Source organism: Ptychodera flava, chromosome 11 (genome assembly GCF_041260155.1).
Source record: "Ptychodera flava strain L36383 chromosome 11, AS_Pfla_20210202, whole genome shotgun sequence".
Lineage (NCBI taxonomy): Eukaryota > Metazoa > Hemichordata > Enteropneusta > Ptychoderidae > Ptychodera > Ptychodera flava.
The window spans coordinates 30978393-31001824 of record NC_091938.1 but is presented as its reverse complement, the minus strand read 5'-3'; the positions used below and the strand labels follow the sequence as shown (position 1 = coordinate 31001824).

General features: G+C 35.5%; 2 protein-coding genes across 2 annotated transcripts in view; both read right to left on the bottom strand.

Annotated features, from left to right (window-relative positions):
* Positions 1–3397, bottom strand: part of LOC139144087 (uncharacterized) — a 30502-nt gene extending 27105 nt beyond the window's left edge. The window contains exons 1-3 of the mRNA XM_070714759.1: positions 3282–3397; positions 1314–1430; positions 352–528 (exon numbers count right to left, since the gene is read on the bottom strand). Coding sequence (XP_070570860.1) covers positions 352–412 — 61 coding nt within the window. The 5' untranslated portion in view covers positions 413–528; positions 1314–1430; positions 3282–3397. The remainder of the gene's footprint in view (positions 1–351; positions 529–1313; positions 1431–3281) is intronic.
* Positions 3398–6928: 3531 nt separating this feature from the next.
* LOC139144091 (WD repeat-containing protein 87-like) lies at positions 6929–23301 on the bottom strand. The gene is made up of 14 exons (XM_070714762.1): positions 22770–23301; positions 21975–22157; positions 20486–20646; positions 19428–19479; positions 18806–18909; positions 17663–17744; positions 16982–17175; positions 16085–16209; positions 15659–15747; positions 14847–14954; positions 14514–14609; positions 13794–13868; positions 12727–12941; positions 6929–7059 (listed from the first exon to the last, which is right to left on the bottom strand). The coding sequence occupies exons 2-13, from the start codon at positions 22101–22103 to the stop codon at positions 12741–12743; spliced, it is 1416 nt and encodes a 471-aa protein (XP_070570863.1). The 5' UTR covers positions 22104–22157; positions 22770–23301; the 3' UTR covers positions 6929–7059; positions 12727–12740.
* Positions 23302–23432: the final 131 nt, after the last annotated feature.

Here is a 23432-nt window from a genome sequence, read left to right as displayed (position 1 = left end):
TATCTTTTTCATTTTCGTTTACATCATCATGACAATAGTTTTTGACAAAAAAATCTCTTTTGAAATGTAGCCATTAAAAGTGTAACAAAATGGGGTTTTTTCATGAAGAAGTGATTTTATGGCAAACTTTGACTAAAAAGATGTTACACACAAATCAGTTTTTTAATCCTGGGGTGGCCAAGCCAAATCTCCCTTTTAGTTTCTGTTGAAGCATGATAATTTTTTGACACAAAGTTGAGCTGCATGAGATTATAAAGAAGTCCATGGACTTGTGCTATTTTCATGACTGGTGCAGAGGATGCTGCCAAATTTGTCATGAGAAAACTTGAAAAAATTTCAATAAAAACCTACCTTGTTCAGCTTCAGCAATTTCTGATAAACTTTTCAGGATTTCTTGATCTGACACTGACATTGACCTTTCCACCTTCCCCTGCTGAACTCTCAGATTGAAGTTTCTCCATTACTTTTGTCATTACATGTCGGATATTCAAATCAGCGGGAAGAGCAAGCAGATTGCGAATGTCAAACCTATCAATAAAAGTATGCTATGTTTAGTCATGTTTTTCATCCATGAAAACAAACCACATTCACATGTTTTTCATCAATAAACACTTATCAATTCAGATCAATTTTCTATCAACTAAAATGACATTTGTCAACTACCGGTATACTGTGGATTCAACTATCCTTTCTTTGATAAGATTTGATCATTATGAACATTCACTGCCTGGTCAACTTTTGTCAACTTCTTCATGCCAATAATACTTGAAAACTACTCACAGAGACAAAAGAAACTGGTGAGGAATATAAATTGACATTGAACATTTTCTGATGGTGAATTGAAAGATCTACATACTACTGAAAAGATTTTCAAATGTGAACAAGGCTGTGGCCTTATTGAGTTCTCTAACAACACTGTGGTTTACAATTATTTGCATTTTAGTGTATCGAAAAATTGATAAGAACAACAGTAAAATCGATGTGGCCAAGGATTTTTTAATTACATTTTATGAGGAAAGACTGTATCATATTACACTGTCAGGTGCAATTATCAGCTAGGCAATAGAGGAATTAACTCTGTCTGCGAAAGTTGTAACCTCGACTAGCAAGACTCAGTGCAGTCTTTCCTCGTAAAATGTAATGAAAAAATCATTGAACACATGGTTTTACTGTTGTACCACATCGATTTTACTGTTGTTCTTATCAATTTTCTGATACACTAAAACGCAAATGGTATCATCAAGTTGCAATTGGAAATATGAGTGTACAACATCGTAAGGCAGATCTGGCAACTGAAATTGCCCTGTGCTTACCAAAGCTGCAAATCTGGATTGAAGTCCATGGGTTCTTCAACAGCTTCATCTGTGAAATCTTGAGACGACATCTCCTCAAGCATTGACGGTGGAAGATAATTCATGATGGGAATGTAGCTAAAGTGTAAAGACAAAATCACAAACTCCCTTGTTAGTTGGCACACTGTTCAAGACAGTGGTGGAATTGAATTGAAGCATATGTATCACGTAATTCTACTTTCACTAGAGCTTGTGATCATACTGGTCAGGCCTCCTCAACATTACTACTATCACTTATAGTGACAAAAAGTACTCTACTTTCTCCATCATGAAAACACACACTATAAGTCATTAAAAGTCAAAGATAGTTTTAACCATATATGTGATCTTGCAAACAACTGCCATACAAAAACCTGTAAGTTTGACTATTACACAGCGTGTTGTCCGCCCAGTCTGATGCGTAACCCTCAAAGTCCCAAACTCTGGTATTTTGGGTTTGTCCAACTATTCCTAATGGTGTAACTGGACTGTTACAGTGAAGATATTAGGATCTATATCCTAGCCATGGGGCTGTATTCAGACTTTCTATGCACAATAATCCCTTCATAAAAGGTCACTAACATTTTTGAGAGAGTGGCCAACTTATACTGGATTTGTCTTCACATGAAATGACAATGGAAAATCCCCTGATTAGCTTCCAGTGATATCCCATTGGAAACCTACGTGATTTATAAAAATTGAATGGGACACTGGAAGAGTGGTCAGTATAGCCACCCCTAGAATGATCAGTGTACAGTTACAATGGAAATTAATATCTGGGAGAAAAAACATATCATGATATCATGACTTTCATTGTCAAGATCTTGACATATTATGCACAATTTAGTCCAAGACAAAAATAAACTTTACCGTATACAGTATAGGTTATTTTTGTCTTCTAAATTGAAACAGTTTAGACAACGGAAAACTAGTCTTAAGGCAAGATTATTTAACTGTGAACAACAAATGGCAGGTTTGACAACAGTTAAAGTAGATCTGGGATACATATTGTTAGATTCTGCTGCGATGCATTCAGTTTTTCACACTGTAATAGCACTGTTCACTGTTACAGGTTTGTTACTAAATATAGATGTATGCGCGCAACATTGGACACGCAGCTTAAAAATGCGGACAAATTTTATCAATGTTGCATACATGGCCGTTTTTGCAGCTTGTACTCTTCTGAGTCGTGAATATGCCTTTTAGTATTCATTGTTACACTAGCAGTCGCCTACTAAGATGTGCTTTCGTCGTTTTTGCATACGTTATTTTCAAAAGCGTATCAAAAGCGTAATCTAAAAATGCGGACAAATATTTATTTTTGCATATTAATGAGAGAACAGTGACGTAAACTGTGAACAGCCCTATACTGCCTCACAGATAGTTTTAAGAAGCAATGTTGCATTTGCTGTTCTTTTAACTGTATATTAAATTTGCAAATGTTGTTTACCGTCCCATATTTCTTTGCTAGGTTCATAGCGATTTTGTCTTTTCTGTATCATTAAAATTATATAAATACATTTGGTGAAGGATTATGATTTGTTAGTGATTCAAACATGTAAATGTTCACTAACTAGTCATTTTATGAGTGTTAGGGACAAAATTGTTTTACAATTGAAGTGACCATTTTCAGTGGAGAGCTAGAAAAGTTAACCCTTTTATACTGGTGTGAAGAATCATGGATTTTCCAATTCACAATGTTTAGCTCTTACATTTAGTTTTCACTGATATCATAAGCCATTCACAATTACAGACAATACAGAATTTCAGAAAAGTTACTCATAAAACAACTTGTTTTACAATTCATTCATTCATTCAGTAATTGCTTGACATGAACATGTCTAAATCTCTAGTAAATGAATTTTGTAAGCTAGCTGTAGATTACACAATGGTAGAAAGTGAACATCGCTTCACAAAATGATCAGAAATCCTCATGATACAGTAACTAACCTGACATGATTTTGAAACCCAACTAACAGATCTCCTCTGTCATTTGCAAAGCACACACCACGTACTGTGTGATCTAGACACAACTCACGTACCAACTGGTTTTGGGTATTCCATATCTGATGGACATAAATATCAAACATTTATTGGTCAGACCCTAAACACAGATATATTACTCTAATCAGCAAAAACACCATAAAAATTGGTAAAAACTGCAAAAACTGGTAAAAACACTGCATTAGTATTAAAAGAGTAAAAACTTAACTGATCATTTTCACAATTAAAATCAGAAAATCAGGATGAGCATGTGATTTAAAACACAAGAGCAATAAAAACATTGGCCTTATGTAAAATATAACATATATCTTACATGTTTCTTATAATTATAACTCAACCATTCGGATAAAATTTGGCATGCTCTAAAAAAGCAGTAAAAGGTAAAATTGATGAAAAATCATTTCAGAAGTTATGTAGACAGAATTGTTCATGCTTGTTTCAAAAGTATTTAGTTGATTTCTGCTTCAAAGGAAACAAATTGTATATTTTAAAGAAAGGATTACATACTTTGACTGACCCATCAGCACTTGTTGTGGCAAATAATCCTAATCTTTGACAGCTACACATGGCAGTTATCTGTGCAGGTATTAATGAAACAAGATAGTTAAAGTCTTCGTTTAAGTCCTCTAACATTTTAATGATAAAATAAATTACATAAATAAATAAATACAAACAAATAGATAGTAATAACAGTAAATAAAGAAAAAATAAATAAATAAATAAACAAATAAATAAATGACACTAATTAAAAATAATTGAAATAGAACTTAGCATATTCTGCCAATAGCAGTATATAAATGACATGATCTGCATATCATATGTATTGTACTTGCATGTTTACATGTACATTTCACATTAAGTGAAAACTGAACATTTTGATACCACTTGTATAGTGTGCTTTTTAATAACTTTGGCTGTCAATTTTTCCTGCTGAGAAATTTCTCTCTCTGGTATGAGTTAATTAGAATCAAGAAGTAGATGAAATAAAATTGATGTAAGTGAAAACTGAACATTTTGATACTACTTATATAGTGTGCTTTTTAATAACTTTGGCTGTCAATTTTTCCTGCTGAGAAATTTCTCTCTCTGGTATGAGTTAATTAGAATCAAGAAATAGGTGAAAAAAATTGATGTAAGTGAAAACTGAACATTTTGATACCACTTGTATAGTGTACTTTTTAATAACTTTGGCTGTCAATTTTTCCTGTTAAGAAATTTCTCTCAGATGAGTCAATTAGAATCAAGAAGTAGATGAAATAAAATTTATGTCGATCTTACCTGTTGAGTATGGTTATCATCTTTGTGATGTTTCAATCTGTGGATGTCTGAGTGATTGCTACTGTCTTCTCCTTTGTTATTACAGTGGTTCTTGTCTGGCATTCTGTACATATCTATACAGCTGCAACAAGAAGTAGTTGTATTAGCAATCTTAACGGCATCATTCACACACCATAACCATAGAGTACACACCCATCAGTCTTTGTCTTTCTTGATTTCTCTTGATATTGATATTCTCCACAAAGCCAAAAAAACTTTCATTGACTTCTTACATACAATCAAAGTAAAATTGAAATATATCACACCACCCGCGCCCTGTCCTGTAGCAGTTCAGCAGTCAGTGTTGTTGCTTCCATAACCCTGGCATATAGTACATGTCCTGGAAATGTTCTAAATCTCCCATATACATGTGCAGTGTACAAAAACTGTCTACGGGATATCATTAAATATTTAACAGAACAGATCTTGATAAATTGGCAAAGGGTCACAAATTGATGTTAAAATTCAGTGTTAGGCTGTATGTGGAAGACTTTACATACTAATGGCAGGAAATAATCAGTGTTAAGGAAACAACACTGTACACACTCCAGGCTGTCTCTATCACACTGCACAGATTCAGAGGAAATGAGATTGATATGCAGCAGGGGGTATGTGTATCAGAAGTCAGGAAATAATTTCAATAAATTCACCGCCTAGAGCCATAAACATCCAAACTTTTCCTTAATATCATACTTGCAAGCATATATCATGTGTCTGATTTGACATCTCAAACAAACTTACATGTTGGGATATTTGTACAAAAGTGATACACTATCCATTAACCTTTGAACCCCCAGAATGATTTGCAGTAAAGTGGAATTGTGCCCAAGGAAAACAACATGGATTATCTACCAAATTTCACCGGGGAGGATTAGAGCAGTTTGCTTGTAAATGTCAGCAATATATGAATGCAATCAATATATAATGATGACGACATCTCATGACAAGCAGGTATACATATAGCTTTACAAACAAAATGTGAATTCCGTCAGAATCTCTCTCTCACAAACATGAATAAAATATAGCAAAATGGAAAACCAGCTTGCTGGCTGTGTACGTGTACTTACTTATTTGGCATTGCTAAACAAGCGACATCACCCAGCATAGAGATATGAGTCGGACACAGATCACAATCAATCTAAAAACAGTCCAAGATGGAAACATTCATGAAGGAAAGACACACAAATGGGTGTGAAATAAACTGAGAAGACAGACAGTTTAGCCAATAAAGGAGCCTTTTCTCTGTGATACAGTATCTGGATGTTGAGTTGAGAGATCAAATTTATGAGTAGATTAAAGACATTTATTTTGTTTATTCAGCAGCGTACTTGATTACAATGGTCATGCTGGGTGTATTTACACAGCTCTGCTGGTAAATCTACCATTACAATAATATAACGTGTCAGCTTTGCATGTAATGTACAGAGAATGTGTGGCCAAATCACACTGATTTTATTGACAACGCATTAAAATATTCAGTTGTGCGTCAATTTAATTATCTTCCTTCAGCGTAACTTTAATTCACTTATTTCTATTGATGGAAACTTAGTGCGCTGTCACGTGACAACTGGTTCACGTAAATGAACAATTGTATTACCAACTGGAGCTCCAGTTGAAATGAATACTTGCTATGAATGTAAAATCATCACTTACCTTATGCATCAATGACAAAGTCAAGTAATCATCTTGAACAGAAATTTGCCATATCTTCACTTTCTGTGGAATGAAATGTTGAAAAACATTGGTACCAAGTGATGCTGTTAGGTGACAAGGAAAGACTTTTTCTAGGTACATTTTATCCATTAAATGCACATTAAATAATACATTCTCCATGCGTATCTAGAGATTGACAGATATATACATACCAGTATACCAGTATGTATGTGTGTGTGTAATATATACAAATCTTAAAGCCTTTTATGTGATACAGAGAGATCGATACATTATATTTCCATGATTGTAGTAATCTTATGAGCACTACTGCTATAATAATAATGATGATAATAATTGTCATACATTTTTAGGTTCATAATTTTAATTTTTATGTTGTATCTTTATGAGTCACTATCACATATGCCTCTTAAATTTGCTTCATTGTGGCTGAACAAAGAAACTTTCCTATCATCACAATCAGAAGACTCACTTTCACATCAAAGAATAGCATCAAGCTTTGAACTCTGACCTTGTCAGTTCCAGCAGACATCAACCTGTCTGCATTGGCTGTAGCATGCCCTTGACCCTGATTACCATGGGAGTGTTCCAGTGTAGTAACTTGACCACAGTGGGCTTGAACTGGCAACTTCATTGTCACAGAGTCCGCCTCAATCAAGCTGATCTGACCGTTGCAGTGTCCAGCAAATATCAATGTTTCCCCATCTATGCTCTCTGAATAACCCAAAGCAGGGTCCTGACACAAGACGTACAATGTATGGTATAATGCATGTTAAAATATATGTGATCATTTTATCATAGGCTAATAAATGAATGGTAGAGTTTAACAAAAATATAATGATTAAACCAACAATTCATTCAGCTGTTATGTGATCATTTTTTCACTGGTTCTACTATTAATTTCTTACGCTTGAGAAACTAAGCACCAATTCTATATAGGTCTTGGAACTTTGATAAAAGAATGAAACGTAATTCATAATATTTGGCAAAGTCCATGTTAATTATAAGCATCAACTGGACAAAACAGAATGGGCGACTAATATTTTGCCACTTCAAGGCACAATACTAGTACAAACATTGACGTCTCATTTTGAAAGTAAGAAAACTGACGACAATGAATGGGAAAAAAATTTAAAGAGCTGTATGTAGACAGAATGTCAACGTTAAATGTACAAAAATGTTACACTGACTATCTTTAACCCTTTACGCGCTGCAATTTTCCCATCAAAAATTATGATGTGCCAAATTTTACCAATTTCGTGACTTTTTCTGTAATTTTTTGACAATTTTGGACCAAATGAACATCACATTTTATTAGCTTCAGATTTTTATCAAAATCTTAGCAAAATTTTGAAAAAAGTTGACTGGTGTATATTTTGATATAGGTGACAAAAATTGACTTTGGCCCTCAAAGGGTTAAAGACGTCCTTTGGAATTTAAAAAGTGTCTTTCAAAGTTTATGTGGAGCTGTGTCCACAGTGTCTGAATAGACAGGTCAAATTCTATACATCAAGCTTCTTACAGTTTATGTCAAAGTCTGTCCTAAGTAACAGATATCCTGATTAGAGAGGTGTTCATTCACTGCACTTACCAATTTGATCAGAGTCAGACACAGTATAGCATTATCAGTGTACTTACCAATTTGATCAGAGTCAGACACAGTATAGCATCATCAGTGTACTTACCAATTTGATCAGAGTCAGACACAGTATAGCATCATCAGTGTACTTACCAATTTGATCAGAGTCAGACACAGTATAGCATCATCAGTGTACTTACCAATCAGTCAGACACAGTATAGCATCATCAGTGTACTTACCAATTTGATCAGAGTCAGACACAGTATACCATCATCAGTGTACTTACCAATTTGATCAGAGTCAGACACAGTATAGCATCATCAGTGTACTTACCAATTTGATCAGAGTCAGACACAGTATAGCATTATCAGTGTACTTACCAATTTGATCAGAGTCAGACACAGTATAGCATCATCAGTGTACTTACCAATTTGATCAGAGTCAGACACAGTATAGCATCATCAGTGTACTTACCAATTTGATCAGAGTCAGACACAGTATAGCATCATCAGTGTACTTACCAATTTGATCAGAGTCAGACACAGTATAGCATCATCAGTGTACTTACCAATTTGATCAGAGTCAGACACAGTATAGCATCATCAGTGTACTTACCAATTTGATCAGTCAGACACAGTATAGCATCATCAGTGTACTTACCAATTTGATCAGAGTCAGACACAGTATAGCATTATCAGTGTACTTACCAATTTGATCAGAGTCAGACACAGTATAGCATTATCAGTGTACTTACCAATTTGATCAGAGTCAGACACAGTATAACATCATCAGTGTACTTACCAATTTGATCAGAGTCAGACACAGTATAGCATCATCACTGTACTTACCAATTGATCAGAGTCAGACACAGTATAGCATTATCAGTGTACTTACCAATTTGATCAGAGTCAGACACAGTATAGCATTATCAGTGTACTTACCAATTTGATCAGAGTCAGACACAGTATAGCATTATCAGTGTACTTATCAATTTGATCAGAGTCAGACACAGTATAGCATCATCAGTGTACTTACCAATTTGATCAGAGTCAGACACAGATATAGCATCATCAGTGTACTTACCAATTTGATCAGAGTCAGACACAGTATAGCATCATCAGTGTACTTACCAATTTGATCAGAGTCAGACACAGTATAGCATCATCAGTGTACTTACCAATTTGATCAGAGACAGACTCAGTATAGCATTATCAGTGTAACTTACCAATTTGATCAGAGTCAGACACAGTATAGCATCATCAGTGTACTTACCAATTTGATCAGTCAGACACAGTATAGCATCATCAGTGTACTTACCAATTTCATCAGTCAGACACAGTGTAGCATCATCAGTGTACTTACCAATTTGATCAGAGTCAGACACAGTATAGCATCATCAGTGTACTTACCAATTTGATCAGAGACAGACACAGTATACATCATCAGTGTACTTACCAATTTGATCAGAGTCAGACACAGTATAGCATCATCAGTGTACTTACCAATTTGATCAGAGTCAGACACAGTATAGCATCATCAGTGTACTTACCAATTTGATCAGAGTCAGACACAGTATAGCATTATCAGTGTACTTACCAATCAGTCAGACACAGTATAGCATCATCAGTGTAATATACTTACCAATTTGATCAGAGTCAGACACAGTATAGCATTATCAGTGTACTTACCAATTTGATCAGAGTCAGACACAGAATAGCATCATCAGTGTACTTACCAATTTGATCAGAGTCAGACACAGTATACCATCATCACTGTACTTACCATTTGATCAGAGTCAGACACAGTATAGCATCATCAGTGTACTTACCAATTTGATCAGAGACAGACTCAGTATAGCATTATCAGTGTACTTACCAATTTGATCAGAGTCAGACACAGTATAGCATCATCAGTGTACTTACCAATTTGATCAGAGTCAGACACAGTATAGCATAATCAGTGTACTTACCAATTTGATCAGAGTCAGACACAGTATAGCATCATCAGTGTACTTACCAATTTGATCAGAGTCGACACAGTATACCATCATCACTGTACTTACCAATTTGATCAGAGTCAGACAGTATAGCATCATCAGTGTACTTACCAATTTGATCAGAGTCAGACACAGTATAGCATCATCAGTGTACTTACCAATTTGATCTGAGTCAGACACAGTATAGCATCATCAGTGTACTTACCAATTTGATCAGAGTCAGACACAGTATAGCATCATCAGTGTACTTACCAATTTGATCAGAGTCAGACACAGTATAGCATCATCAGTGTACTTACCAATTTGATCAGAGTCAGACACAGTATAGCATCATCAGTGTACTTACCAATTTGATCAGAGTCAGACACAGTATAGCATCATCAGTGTACTTACCAATTTGATCAGAGTCAGACACAGTATAGCATCATCAGTGTACTTACCAATTTGATCAGAGTCAGACACAGTATAGCATCATCAGTGTACTTACCAATTTGATCAGAGTCAGACACAGTATAGCATCATCACTGTACTTACCAATTTGATCAGAGTCAGACACAGTATAGCATCATCAGTGTACTTACCAATTTGATCAGAGTCAGACACAGTATAGCATCATCAGTGTACTTACCAATTTGATCAGAGTCAGACAGTATAGCAGTGTTCTCCCTGAATAAGGTAACAGGGGCGTGGCGCCCTCTTGTAAATTCCGAGCGCCCCCTTGCCAGAAATGAAAAAGATTTATTTTTTTGAAAAATAAAACAATGAAATGTACGGGGGAAAAAAGTTGACAGTGATTTACAAGCAAAATGCAAGCTTGAGCGTCGATCCTGCAGGCTGCAAACGTAATTCTCATCGATCTTGCAAATCTCGCGAGTTTGTGATGTCATCCGAGATCATAAGCCCATGTGCAACTCATTCATTGATGCACCGTCCCTCCTCCCTCGTGGGTGGAGGGACGGTGATTGATGGCAGCCATATTTGCATGGCACAGGCCTTAACGTTAGCCAAGGTCAGTCCCTCCATAGGGGCCGTGCATTAGGTAACTGACTTAGCTGCATAAACATGCCTAGGAGCTTGATGGTAACCAAGGACAGCAGAGTACTCTGAAGTTTTTATAGGAGGTTAGAATTTCGCTTGTGTATTCCTTCCCAAAGCAAAACGACCTATTGTTAGACTCGGTCGGACATATCAGGCTGAGAACACATAAGCGTAAGTGTTATGGTGATAATTTTGACATCGATGAATAAATGTATGTCTGTCGCTATGTTTTCGTTTTCAAAAAATATAATCTTCATTGAAATCAGTGAACTGGAATAAAAGTTATGGAACACTGTCTCAGATTTCTTATCCTTTGAGCTTTTTTATGTGAAAAAAATCTGAAAAAATACTCCCCAAGTGCCACCAAATAACACTATTTTAATCTCTGTTTTTCAAAAGCTCCAATGTCTTCGCCCTCTTTTAACAAAATCCTGGGGAGAAACACTGGTATAGCATCATCAGTGTACTTACCAATTTGATCAGAGTCAGACACAGTATAACATCATCAGTGTACTTACCAATTTGATCAGAGTCAGACACAGTATAGCATCATCAGTGTACTTACCAATTTGATCAGAGTCAGACAGCGTATAGCATCATCAGTGTACTTACAATTTGATCAGAGTCGTCAGACACAGTATACCATCATCAGTGTACTTACCAATTTGATCAGAGTCAGACACAGTATACCATCATCACTGTACTTACCAATTTGATCAGAGTCAGACACAGTATACCATCATCGGTGTACTTACCAATTTGATCAGAGTCAGACACAGTATAGCATCATCAGTGTACTTACCAATTTGATCAGAGTCAGACAGCGTATAGCATCATCAGTGTACTTACCAATTTGATCAGAGTCGTCAGACACAGTATACCATCATCAGTGTACTTACAATTTGATCAGAGTCAGACACAGTATAGCATCATCAGTGTACTTACCAATTTGATCAGAGTCAGACACAGTATAGCATCATCAGTGTACTTACCAATTTGATCAGAGTCAGACACAGTATACCATCATCTGTGTACTTACCAATTTGATCAGAGTCAGACACAGTATAGCATCATCAGTGTACTTACCAATTTGATCAGAGTCAGACACAGTATAGCATCATCAGTGTACTTACCAATTTGATCAGAGTCAGACACAGTATAGCATCATCAGTGTACTTACCAATTTGATCAGAGTCAGACACAGTATACCATCATCAGTGTACTTACCAATTTGATCAGAGTCAGACACAGTATAGCATAATCAGTGTACTTACCAATTTGATCAGAGTCAGACACAGTATACCATCATCACTGTACTTACCAATTTGATCAGAGTCAGACACAGTATAGCATCATCAGTGTACTTACCAGTTTGATCAGAGTCAGACAGTATAGCATCATTAGTGTACTTACCAATTTGATCAGAGTCAGACACAGTATAGCATTATCAGTGTACTTACCAATTTGATCAGAGTCAGACACAGTATAGCATTATCAGTGTACTTACCAATTTGATCAGAGTCAGACACAGTATAGCATCATCAGTGTACTTACCAATTTGATCAGAGTCAGACACCGTATAGCATTATCAGTGTACTTACCAATTTGATCAGAGTCAGACACAGTATACCATCATCAGTGTACTTACCAATTTGATCAGAGTCAGACACAGTATACCATCATCAGTGTACTTACCAATTTGATCAGAGTCAGACACAGTATACCATCATCAGTGTACTTACCAATTTGATCAGAGTCAGACACAGTATACCATCATCTGTGTACTTACCAATTTGATCAGAGTCAAACACAGTATAGCATCATCAGTGTACTTACCAATTTGATCAGAGTCAGACACAGTATAGCATCATCAGGGAGATGAGGAACCCATAACTGATACGCAGAGCATGGATTAGTAGACGCATCAAACACTAGGACTTCACCGGTTGCTAGGGCTGTGTAAATTTGACATTTTCTAGGATCATAGACAATGTCAGTCAAGACCTGAAACAACATTTCATATGATGATATTAATTTACTCTTTAAACTACTAGGAAATTAACCTAGGTGAGCTTTACAACCTCACAATGCATGCAGCCACCCAAAATATGATACCATAAAACATAAAGAAAAATATCCTTTTTTTTTCTTTTCTAGTTCTTGAATTTGAAGATAAACTTCTGGAGAATGTTTTCCGTAACTCTTTACATCATTATTTTTTGAAGAGAGATGCCAAATTTGTCCTTGGCCTTGAACATGATAGTAAATGAGAACGAGACAAGTACACCACAATACAGATAAACACAACAGCAATGCTGTATATACGGTACTGTACATACAGAAATTGAACTTGCGCTTACATCATTTTTTTTTAATTCAAATAGACATGTGCTTGCTAGTGTTATTTTGACAGTAACATTTTTACATTAACCCTTTGAGTGCTGTAATTTTTCCCACCTAAATTTTAGTGCAACATTTTACAAATTTTTATAAATTTTTCTGTAATTGTTTTGATAATTTTGAACCAAAAGGACAAACTTTTCTTTTTGCTACAGTTTTTTATCAAAATTTTCGGGAAAATCTGAAAACAAATCCTCTGGATTATGTTACTTGCTCGTATATACGAATACGCCGTGATATCATACACATCTTCGTGTACTGGCCACACAGCCTGCCATTGCATTCCAGAATAAATTCTCTACACGGCACTGATTGCCACTCTTATTATCATTCATTATCACCTCTGAAAAAAATTGACTGCTTTCTTTTTATTTTATAAAGGTGAAAAAAATTGACTTGGCACGCAAAGGGATAACATAATATTTTTACAGATGAAATTGTGATAAATAGCATTACCTGATAGGTTGCCATAGGGTAGATGATAGTGAGTACTGAACCTGAAATTGATGATAACAGTCGCACACTTCCATCCTGTAAGTAGACATTATGAGAACACTACCGGTACATAAATTTGAAACATTACTGTGGTTAGAAAACACTGAAAAACACCAATTCAGCTTATTGCAATGTACGGTATCTCACAAACTCACCCAAATTGTATTAAAACACAGTATTTCGAAAAGTGCACTCTGCACCAAGCTAGACTTTACAAGAGAAAGCTTGATAAGAAATGAATTTCAATATACACTCTAGTTAAATGTTTTTGTGACTGGGCGGAAAGTATCTACTTTGTTGCCATGTGACGCAATGAATAATTTATGTGATTATTCAGCATATATTTCTAACACATTAACCTGCTTGAAAGTCACAGACAGTATGGTACACATAGATTATAACCATCACTACAGTTTTCAACAATAAAGATACTTTATTCTTACTACATGTATGTATTATCAACACACAGTTTTCTTACTTTATCAACTTTTCATTGAGCCCTTACCTTTGTGCAATATTTTTGTTCTTATCAGAGCATATGATCAAAATGTGTGTAGTAAAAGACGACAAGAACTCACTGAATATACCTGCACCACATTCGTTTTTAAACAGACTTGTATACTGAGGTGACCCACATCAGACATAAATACATTGACTTTGAGTGAAGCGTAAAGTACTGACCTCTGCCACACATAGAATTCTGGATGGCTTGCCCAGAGAGGTGACACGAGTTAGTTTATGGATGCAGGACTGGATTGGAGTGAATATGTGATGAAACTGAAATCACAAAATAACACATGTGATTTGAAGGGAAATTATAGTGCATACATAATAAAGTGTCAAATTAGATATTACAAATTAAAAATTACATATTTTAAATACTTTGACGAGAAATCCACAGATATTAATTCATTTTATTTAAGTTTACTTGTGGTTACTTCTCAAATCATTTTTTACTTTTTACACAAAATATTTTGAATTCATTTTAAGAAGGAGAAAGCACTCTATACTTACCTGATTAAAATTTAATATTTTAATGTCTCTAAGAGTGTGAAAGTAAAGCTGTTCGGTACTGGCTATTTTCATTCCATATATCTTCTCACCGATGTCAAGACGGAAAGTCTGCATACAATAGAGAAAATAAGCAGCAATAGCTTAGCAGCAACACTTGTGGCGTTGATAAGTACAAAGAAATGCTATGTAAGGAAGAGACAAATACAATGTACATATGTACAAGAAACAACTGCATGTGTTGATCATCAATGTTATGTCTTTCCTAGTGACAGAAAGAATCTGTCACAGGATTTCAGCAAGGACCTAGAAAATAGTTGTAGTGGTACAGATATATAGGAAAAAATCAAGGTAATTTGTAGCAGGTGCTATCTATTATGATATTGGCACTTCAAACATCACCTGCTATTATTGTATTGATGATACAAAATCTGGAAATGCTCTATGAAGGAAGTGCTCATTAAAGAGCTTCTAGGGAATATATTAGCAAGGTTACCGATATGGATATCAGTAAAATTTTAAATTCCTTTTTTCATGAACATGTTCTTCGTTTATCTGAAATGCACCATACCACACTCTCTGTTAGTGTGTGTTGAGTAATAAAAGACCGACTGATTGATTGATTGAATATCCTCTCAATACACGTCTGTATCCGTAGAGAAAGATCACATCCTACTTGGCCATAGAGGGCGCTGTTTTGATCGTCAGGGGCCTGAATGATTATAGTCAAAGATACGTCTGTTGAGTTCAACAGCACTCAAGTTACTGTGATAAAATTATCTTTCAGTTGATGGTAAAGGTGAAAACTTATTAACCTGTTCAAATGTATCCAATCTCCATATCCTGATGGTTCCATCTTTAGAACTTGACAACAACAATGGATCACTGGGATGTACGATCAATCCTAAAGAGTAAACAACAGAAATTCTGAAGAATTCCAAGATGACACAGAGAGAAACATGATCAAACATGTTCAATATTTTGCTCAACAGCACAAAAGGAAAAAAAAACTCATGAAAAATTACCCGTAAACGAGAGTAAAATAGTTGAGCACACTGCCTATAATGAAACTTTGCACAGCTATATAATTTCTCTTGTGTGGCAGCCTCACCCAGCTTAAGCTGAGTTAACACAGAAAGTCTCGTATATTTCTTTTGACCTACTTTTCAGAGCCGTCAATAATTGTATCAACTGGGATCGATGCTAACTGTTGGTGTGATTTCTAATTAGGGAGGTAATACCTGTAATTCTATCATAGTGACCTATGAACTCATGTACGATGCTAAACACTACAGCATTCCAGACTTTGATTGAGCCATCTTTGGCAGCTGTGATAAAATACTCCAAGGGCCGATAAAATACACAGCTGAAAGGCAAAATATTATAAAACAAAAGTGGTTTTCAGTCAATGACTCCAGTGTGATATCTCAAATGCAGGTATTTTGCCTGGATGTTTAATAATGTTGGTGCCTTTCAAGAGCTGAAAATGTCATCAGTTTTATGTAGAGAAACAGCAAGGATCTTGCAAAATGTTGACTGTCTTGGATAAAAATGCAAGGGTAATTTATCAATGCAATGTAACATAGAGGGCGCTCTTCTAATATACCATTGACAAATCACATGCCCCTCTCTCTGAATTTATTTAATCATACCAACATTCTGAAACAGCAAACTATATTTGGCATGCATCATAAAATGTAGTACCAAAAAAATTGGAAGTTAAACTTTGGTTAATAAATCATTAGCAGTTCTTTCTCTGATCAATAATGATAGAACTAGACATCATAATATTCAGGTAAACTAGCTGGTTCATTCAACTGCAGCATGTGCAAGAGGAAAGAATTACCCATCTCTGTTTTAATAAGCACAGTGCCATGTGTAGAATCTTGACTGAAAGTAACAGCTCAATAAAAAGGAATGACAACATTAACCTGTTCACCCCAATTCCCAGTAAACAGGTCCACACTAACCATTGAAAACAAAAGATTTGGGCCAAACCATGGTGGTGAAAGGGTAATAAATGGTTCACAGTTTTTAAATTAGCATTTTCCCTGATTACTTTCTGTGTAATCAACAGACTTACAAACTTAGTGATCATCTGGTTATAGTCTTAGGGTCTCTTTTTGTCTGAAACTCACCTAGACAACGATGTAGAATGCCAATTTCTGATAAAATGGGTCTGTTTATTAGTTTTATAGTTAATAATGTAGACACCGTCATCACAGAGTACCAATAACTGATGGTTCTTCTTGTCAAGTTTCAGATTTGTCACCCACTGATATCGACTCAGATTACATTCAAATGGTCTTCCAGGCTGCAATGCTCCGCGTAACTGTGAACAAGAAATGAACCACACATATTTTGTTTCCTGCTCTGGAGGTATGAGTGAAAGAACAAGGCACCTTTGGATTTCATAATATTTGTTATCAGTAGCTTTTTCCATCAACTCTAGATTGATATTAAAATTTGGCAAAATATAAACAACAAACTTCATTGTTTCCAAAAGCTGACAACAGTTTCTGCCTATGCCTATGTGAAGCAAGGCTTTTTGACAATAACAGTAACAGGCAGAGCTGATAAATGTTACTGAGTTGCGAAGCCATCTTTACAAAGGATCAGAACAATCATACTACAGAAAAACAAAATGTCCTCATATCAACATAATCCTAAAGGTCTTCCCCTTGTCACTCACTGCCATGAGTTGTTAGTGGAGATAAGTTGATGTCTCTTTCATTTTGAAGCATCTTTTTTGAACATTCCAATGAAATTTCAACCAGAACAAATGAGGCAATAATTATGTATAAAGAGATAATTCTCACCTCAACATGATTCATTTTCCAGCTTTGAATAGAACCATATCCACCAGCAATCAACTCATCAGTTACATCATTGTACACCATACTTAGAAACAAAATAATAATGAAACGTTTTGATATAAGAAAATAACCAAACTAGTTTTGAAATCAATTTGTTCATTCATGGCAAGAAATAAAAGTGTTTACAAACACTTAATAAAGGAAGTAAATTGAAAGCTAAATTTGGTAAACTAACAAAATCTTGAAAACTTAGATACAAAATTACTAATGCCACAACATCTTTTGGACTGTGTAAAGGATGCAAACAAAATTACAATACATACAGAAACAAATTTAATTCTACTTCTATGTAATTTCAGGGAAATACAGGTGTTCATATACCAGTAGTTCTTTTACCGGTTCCATGATGCAGTGCGCACCAGGGTATACAAAGCGTACGTTCTGCAGGGTATGTTACCGTACTAATAGAACAATATGGCAGGTTATACACTGACCTATATATTCATCACAAATGGATACAAAACACACCAGGCGTATTTGGCATTGCAATTTTGTGTCATTCTTGTATAAAAAACCATTGTACAACACAAAATCAGTATGTTTTGTTGTTTTGAGTGTGTATACGATGCTTAATACAGCAACAGTGATGCATTGTGGGATAAGCGGGAAAAGGTATATTGTACAATAAATGTAATGTAACTAACTCCCTAATTCAACATTGTAATTGTAAATTCTGCTGACCATACAATGGATAAACTGAGTCATCAAGTGAAAAATAATCAAAATCCAAACATCTAATACCTGCTGTTATGGTAAATATTACAACTTTAACTTTCAAAGTTAACCCTTTTCCTGCCAGACAGTATCACTTCCCCATGTGCCAAGTCAGTAAAAAGCGGTATTGAGCCACAACCATATATATTTTCACCCTCTTGGCTTGGTATGTTAATAACAGCTTTAGCCTGTAAAAATCATGTTTACAGTGTCTCTGTCTTTAGGGACCTTCAAATCTTCCAAGTCTTTGTTAAAATCCACCATATGGGGCATGTTTTGCTTTACTAGTTTTAACCGACTTAACCAATGGTGAAATATGAACTTGGCAAGAAAAGGGTTAAAGTTAAAATTAACAGTACCGCTGTAACTTACCAGAGCATTGTAGTGGGGCACTGAGTTGATGTTAACGCCGCCATTCTGTGTTTGGCATCACTGAATATTCTGAGACAAAGATCACTACAGAATCCTGCAAATACCTGAATGAATTGTACAAAGGGACCAAATTATTGTCTTTCCTTTCCATTAATCATAATGAATAATCAGTTACATTGCAATGAAATATATTGACAGTGGTTAATTGGCAAGGGATATCTTCAACCCTACCAACAGAATCATGGTGAAAATGCAGACAAAGTTTAGTTTTGGACGTGGTATCTACCAGCAACACATATGCCAGTGAGCTAACTTCAGGTCTAATGAACTGTAAACCTCAGCAATGTCAAAGTTTTGGTTGATACCAATATGTATGATTGACATAATTGACTTCATGGCTGATTTTGAAAAGGTATTTTACTGTATAGCAAAACACACAACACGTTCATCCTAAAATAATGTGGTCTACATTTTATTGCATCTACGCTGTAACCTTTCATAAAGTTTTGATCAAGTTCTCAGCAGAAAATTTGGTTATAAAGGTCTTTTACAAACTAAGACTGAAAGATATCATCTGAAATTACACTATTATGTATCTATATAAAAATAATTTGAATCTCACCCTGTGCTGAGGAACAAATATCATGGTGGTAATTGTTGGCTGCACATTAAACCTGTGAACATATACATGGGTATAAGCTGCTATGCTTGACACATTAGTCAACTATTTAGTAGAGTTAGTAACAAAAAGGCTAAATTGTACTACACTAACAGTAACACTATATAGTATTAAAGATAAAATAACTCATTATCACTATCAGATTGTTGCTCGGTAGAAAGTCAGATTTTTTTCTTTCAAGCCAAATAATGTTAACAAGCTTTTGTTATTGTGTAGCTTTTGTTCAATTCTTAATATTACCTATTGTAATTTGGGTAAATGTACATCTACCCACACGCATTTTCATATTCCTAGTTATATTTATTATTACCTACAATTATTATACTGTAATACTTTATCTTTATTGAAGAAAATTTTAACTTATTTTTGTATCACACTTTTATTGCCACAAATGTGATGTAAATCCTATATTTACAAGCAAGCAATAAAAATATTATTATTATTATTCATGTCTAGAAATTTATTCTGAGTTGACATTTCAAACTGGTAACTTACTAACAAACAATACAAATCACGCTAACTTTGTGAATTCCTTTGAAGAGTGCAACATCACTGAATGATACTGTTTCAATAATGGCAGACTTATAAAGAACAAAGGACATGAAATTACACCAGTTGCATCTTCTGATCATATTTTCATTATTTCTGTGAAATAAAACTAGAACAATTTCTTTCTCTTTTCCCAAAAGTATGTTGAAATCTATACAAGCATATCAGAGCCCTGCCAACACAAGTTACCTCATCGTACACTACACAGTATGGAGTGTTATCATTGACACAAACTTTAGTCTACAAAGTGCAGTAAAATTCAGTTGTCAACGATAACATTGAATGTCGTTGCGCACATATGGGCTGTATTGACATTTAGTTACGTACTGGAAATATCCATGTATTTCAAGAAGCTGAAAACTATTCATTAAAAATTACAACTAATGAAGCTTTCATGTGGGATGTTAAACATGACTTTTGAAGAGTTGACTGACTTATTTTGACTGACTTACTTTCGGTATTGTATCTGGATATCATTAAAGCTGTTGACAGTCCATAGCTGAACCTGATTGGACACACCAGCGTCATAGTGTGTGACATAGATGTCCCCAGCGGTAGAATGATAAAATGTCATACATTTCATTGTATGATGATGATGCAGGCTGTAAGCAAGCTGTGGAGATACAAACACGTAGTAAACATTTCAAAACATATGCATCTATTCCTTAAATTTTATACTTGTGTCGTCTTCTTATTGTGTTTTTACACTGATCTGTTATCTTTTGTAGAAAACCAGATTCAAATTGGTCTTTTTTGTTGAAGGCACTGCCAAAGTTAATTTTACCACAGGGAACAGATGAAAGGACCCTGGGATGGGGAGGAGGTTGTTTTGTGCAACGGTTTACCTTATTTGATTTTATTAATTTTGACTGTGATATTTCAAATAAAGAGTTCAACTCCACACCGTCTGACTGCTTTATATATTACCGACAAATTCTTATCTCCTCTCCAACTTGTGTATACACCACTGTAATTGCTCCGAAAACATTGCCAACTTGCTAATCCACTGTCCGTATCAGCGGATTAAGTGATTGAGTCAACACCACAGCCGTCACACACGTAGTAAAATAAGGAAAGGGTTGAAAATCACAGACACAGTATCACAAGAAAACGCAAATCTGAGCAGATATAGAAGTCAATCGAAATTTAACGACTATCAAAAGCATCGCTATACCGATGAACTGTTACATGCCTTATTTTAATGCGTGTGGGACGGCTGTGGTGTTGACTCAATCACTTAATCCGCTGATACGGACAGCGGATTAGCAAGTTGGCAATGTTTTCGGAGCAATTACAGTGGTGTATACACAAGTTGGAGAGGAGATAAGGACTTGTCGGTAATATATAAAGCTGTCAGACGGTGTGGAGTTGAACTCTTTATTTGAAATATCACAGTCAAAATTAATAAAATTACTTGTAGCCATAAAGAAAACAGTCAGAGGGTGTGGAGTTGAACTCTTTATTTGAAATATCACAGTCAAAATTAATAAAATCAAATAAGGTAAACCGTTGCACAAAAAAACCCTCCCTCCCCACCCCAGGGGACTGATTTCTTTCCCCTATGATTTTACTGACATGGTACCCTGGCCATGTTACACAACCAGCTTCCCCTTGGTATATATGCAATTCTAACTGGGAGTAAAAAGACTGCTACCAGATCGGGTCTCCAAAACTGGCTATATGTGTTCAAAAATGCTAGCATAAAACAACTGAGAATGAAATAAAAAAGCCACACACTGTAAGATAACATCATTCTAATGATTAAATCAAATATACGAAATGATTCTATCAGATTTTCAACTTCCATAATCACAATCAAAATTGTTTTGATAATAATAATAATACACATAGTCCCACTAGAAAGACCTTGTTATGTGCGACTTTGGACTGTATCATAGAAGCAGAGTTGGGTTGGATGTTTCTAAAGGACTACCTTCTTACCTGAGGACCATACGGGACTGTCAACGCTACATCGGCGGTATCACAAGATTTCAAAAGTGATATTATCCTGTCTTGTACTTGTTTCCACGGTAAGAATTTTGGTTTGCACTTGGGAGTCTTGGGTGGCATATCGTCAAATTCTCAGCCAATTAATTGTACCATCACCTTCCCTGATCGTTTGACCTCCAAAATTCAGAGGATAAGTATTCGTAAATATGACATTTACATATTTCATCTACACTCCCAGTGAGATGTTCACCGTCATCCTTGATAAATTAATTAATTAATTTATTTATTTATTTATTTATTTATTTATTTACCTATATTTGGTTAGTTAGTTATCCTTTTCTTGTTCGCTTGTTTGTTTTGTTGTTTGTTTGTTGTTTGTTTTGTTTTGTTTTGTTTTTTGCTTTCTCTGTCATCACAGTTTGCGGCACGTCAACATGCACAGTGAACAGGAGCGGTAGACCAGGACCGCTTTTCATGCACGGGTGCAGTCTTGATGATGTCCAAATTCCTTACTGGAATACTGGGGCCTCTCGATGGCCAAACACGGTTGACCAAACATTACTTGCAAGGCCAAACAATGGTTCAACAATTCGTGAAGGTATAAAGAAAATCGGTCTTCAGGTTACTATGTTACACGTGAACATGGTTATATTTGAATTATGCGAAACGCTTTATCTCTTCAATCAAGTTCAGATACAGAATACGAGGTTGTGTGCCATGCCTGTCATTCATTCTGATTAACACGACCGACCGCCTTGGGGTTTCCGCTCTTGAAAGACAACTTACCTGTCCGTACGTATTAACACCCCCGTATTCGTAAAGATACGCATATTTTACAACGGGTGCTCGTTGATTTAGTTGACACCAGCATCATTTGAAGCTTCCCTCCTTCCACACATAGTCCCGCCATCCAGTCGTCGCTAATAGAAACTTCTACTCGGCACCAGTGACAATCGTGACGTCATCCAAAGTTCTAGAGGGCTATACTCATTGTATTGTAGGGGTGGTTAGCATGGAGCAGGCATGGGCATTGCAACTTCGATATGCAGGGCAAGTAAAAACGGAAATTGTCTGATTTAAATAAATCATATGAAATGAAATGAGCTTTGTCAACTTTTATGTGACTGAAGAGTATATTATAAACATGCACATGTAAGCAAAGAACCTGGACTGGGTCAGCACGCGAATGGTGCTGTCCGGGGGTGTTGTAGGAATGTTCATTGCTGTCATAGAGGGCGCACTCACCAATGGAATTATTGCTCCTGTTTGCAGATGTCATAATACTTTCTGGTAAATTCTATTCGATCGTTTTTAAGTGCGTCGATTGATTTTATGACGGTGAAATATGAATAGCGTGAACGGAATATACGCTCTTGTCTTTTTAAATACAATTTTATTTTAAGAATGTGATACTTTCGGTAAATTAACAGTAGGTGAGAATGAAGCGTA

Coding starts and splice junctions, on each gene's coding strand:
- LOC139144091 (XM_070714762.1), bottom strand. CDS start 22,103: ATGCCACCCAAGACTCCCAAGTGCAAACCAAAATTCTTACCGTGGAAA. Junction 20,647..21,974: donor CAGTCCCGTATGGTCCTCAG/GTAAGAAGGTAG, acceptor GTATCTCCACAG/CTTGCTTACAGCCTGCATCA. Junction 17,745..18,805: donor TGCCCCACTACAATGCTCTG/GTAAGTTACAGC, acceptor TTTGTTTCTAAG/TATGGTGTACAATGATGTAA.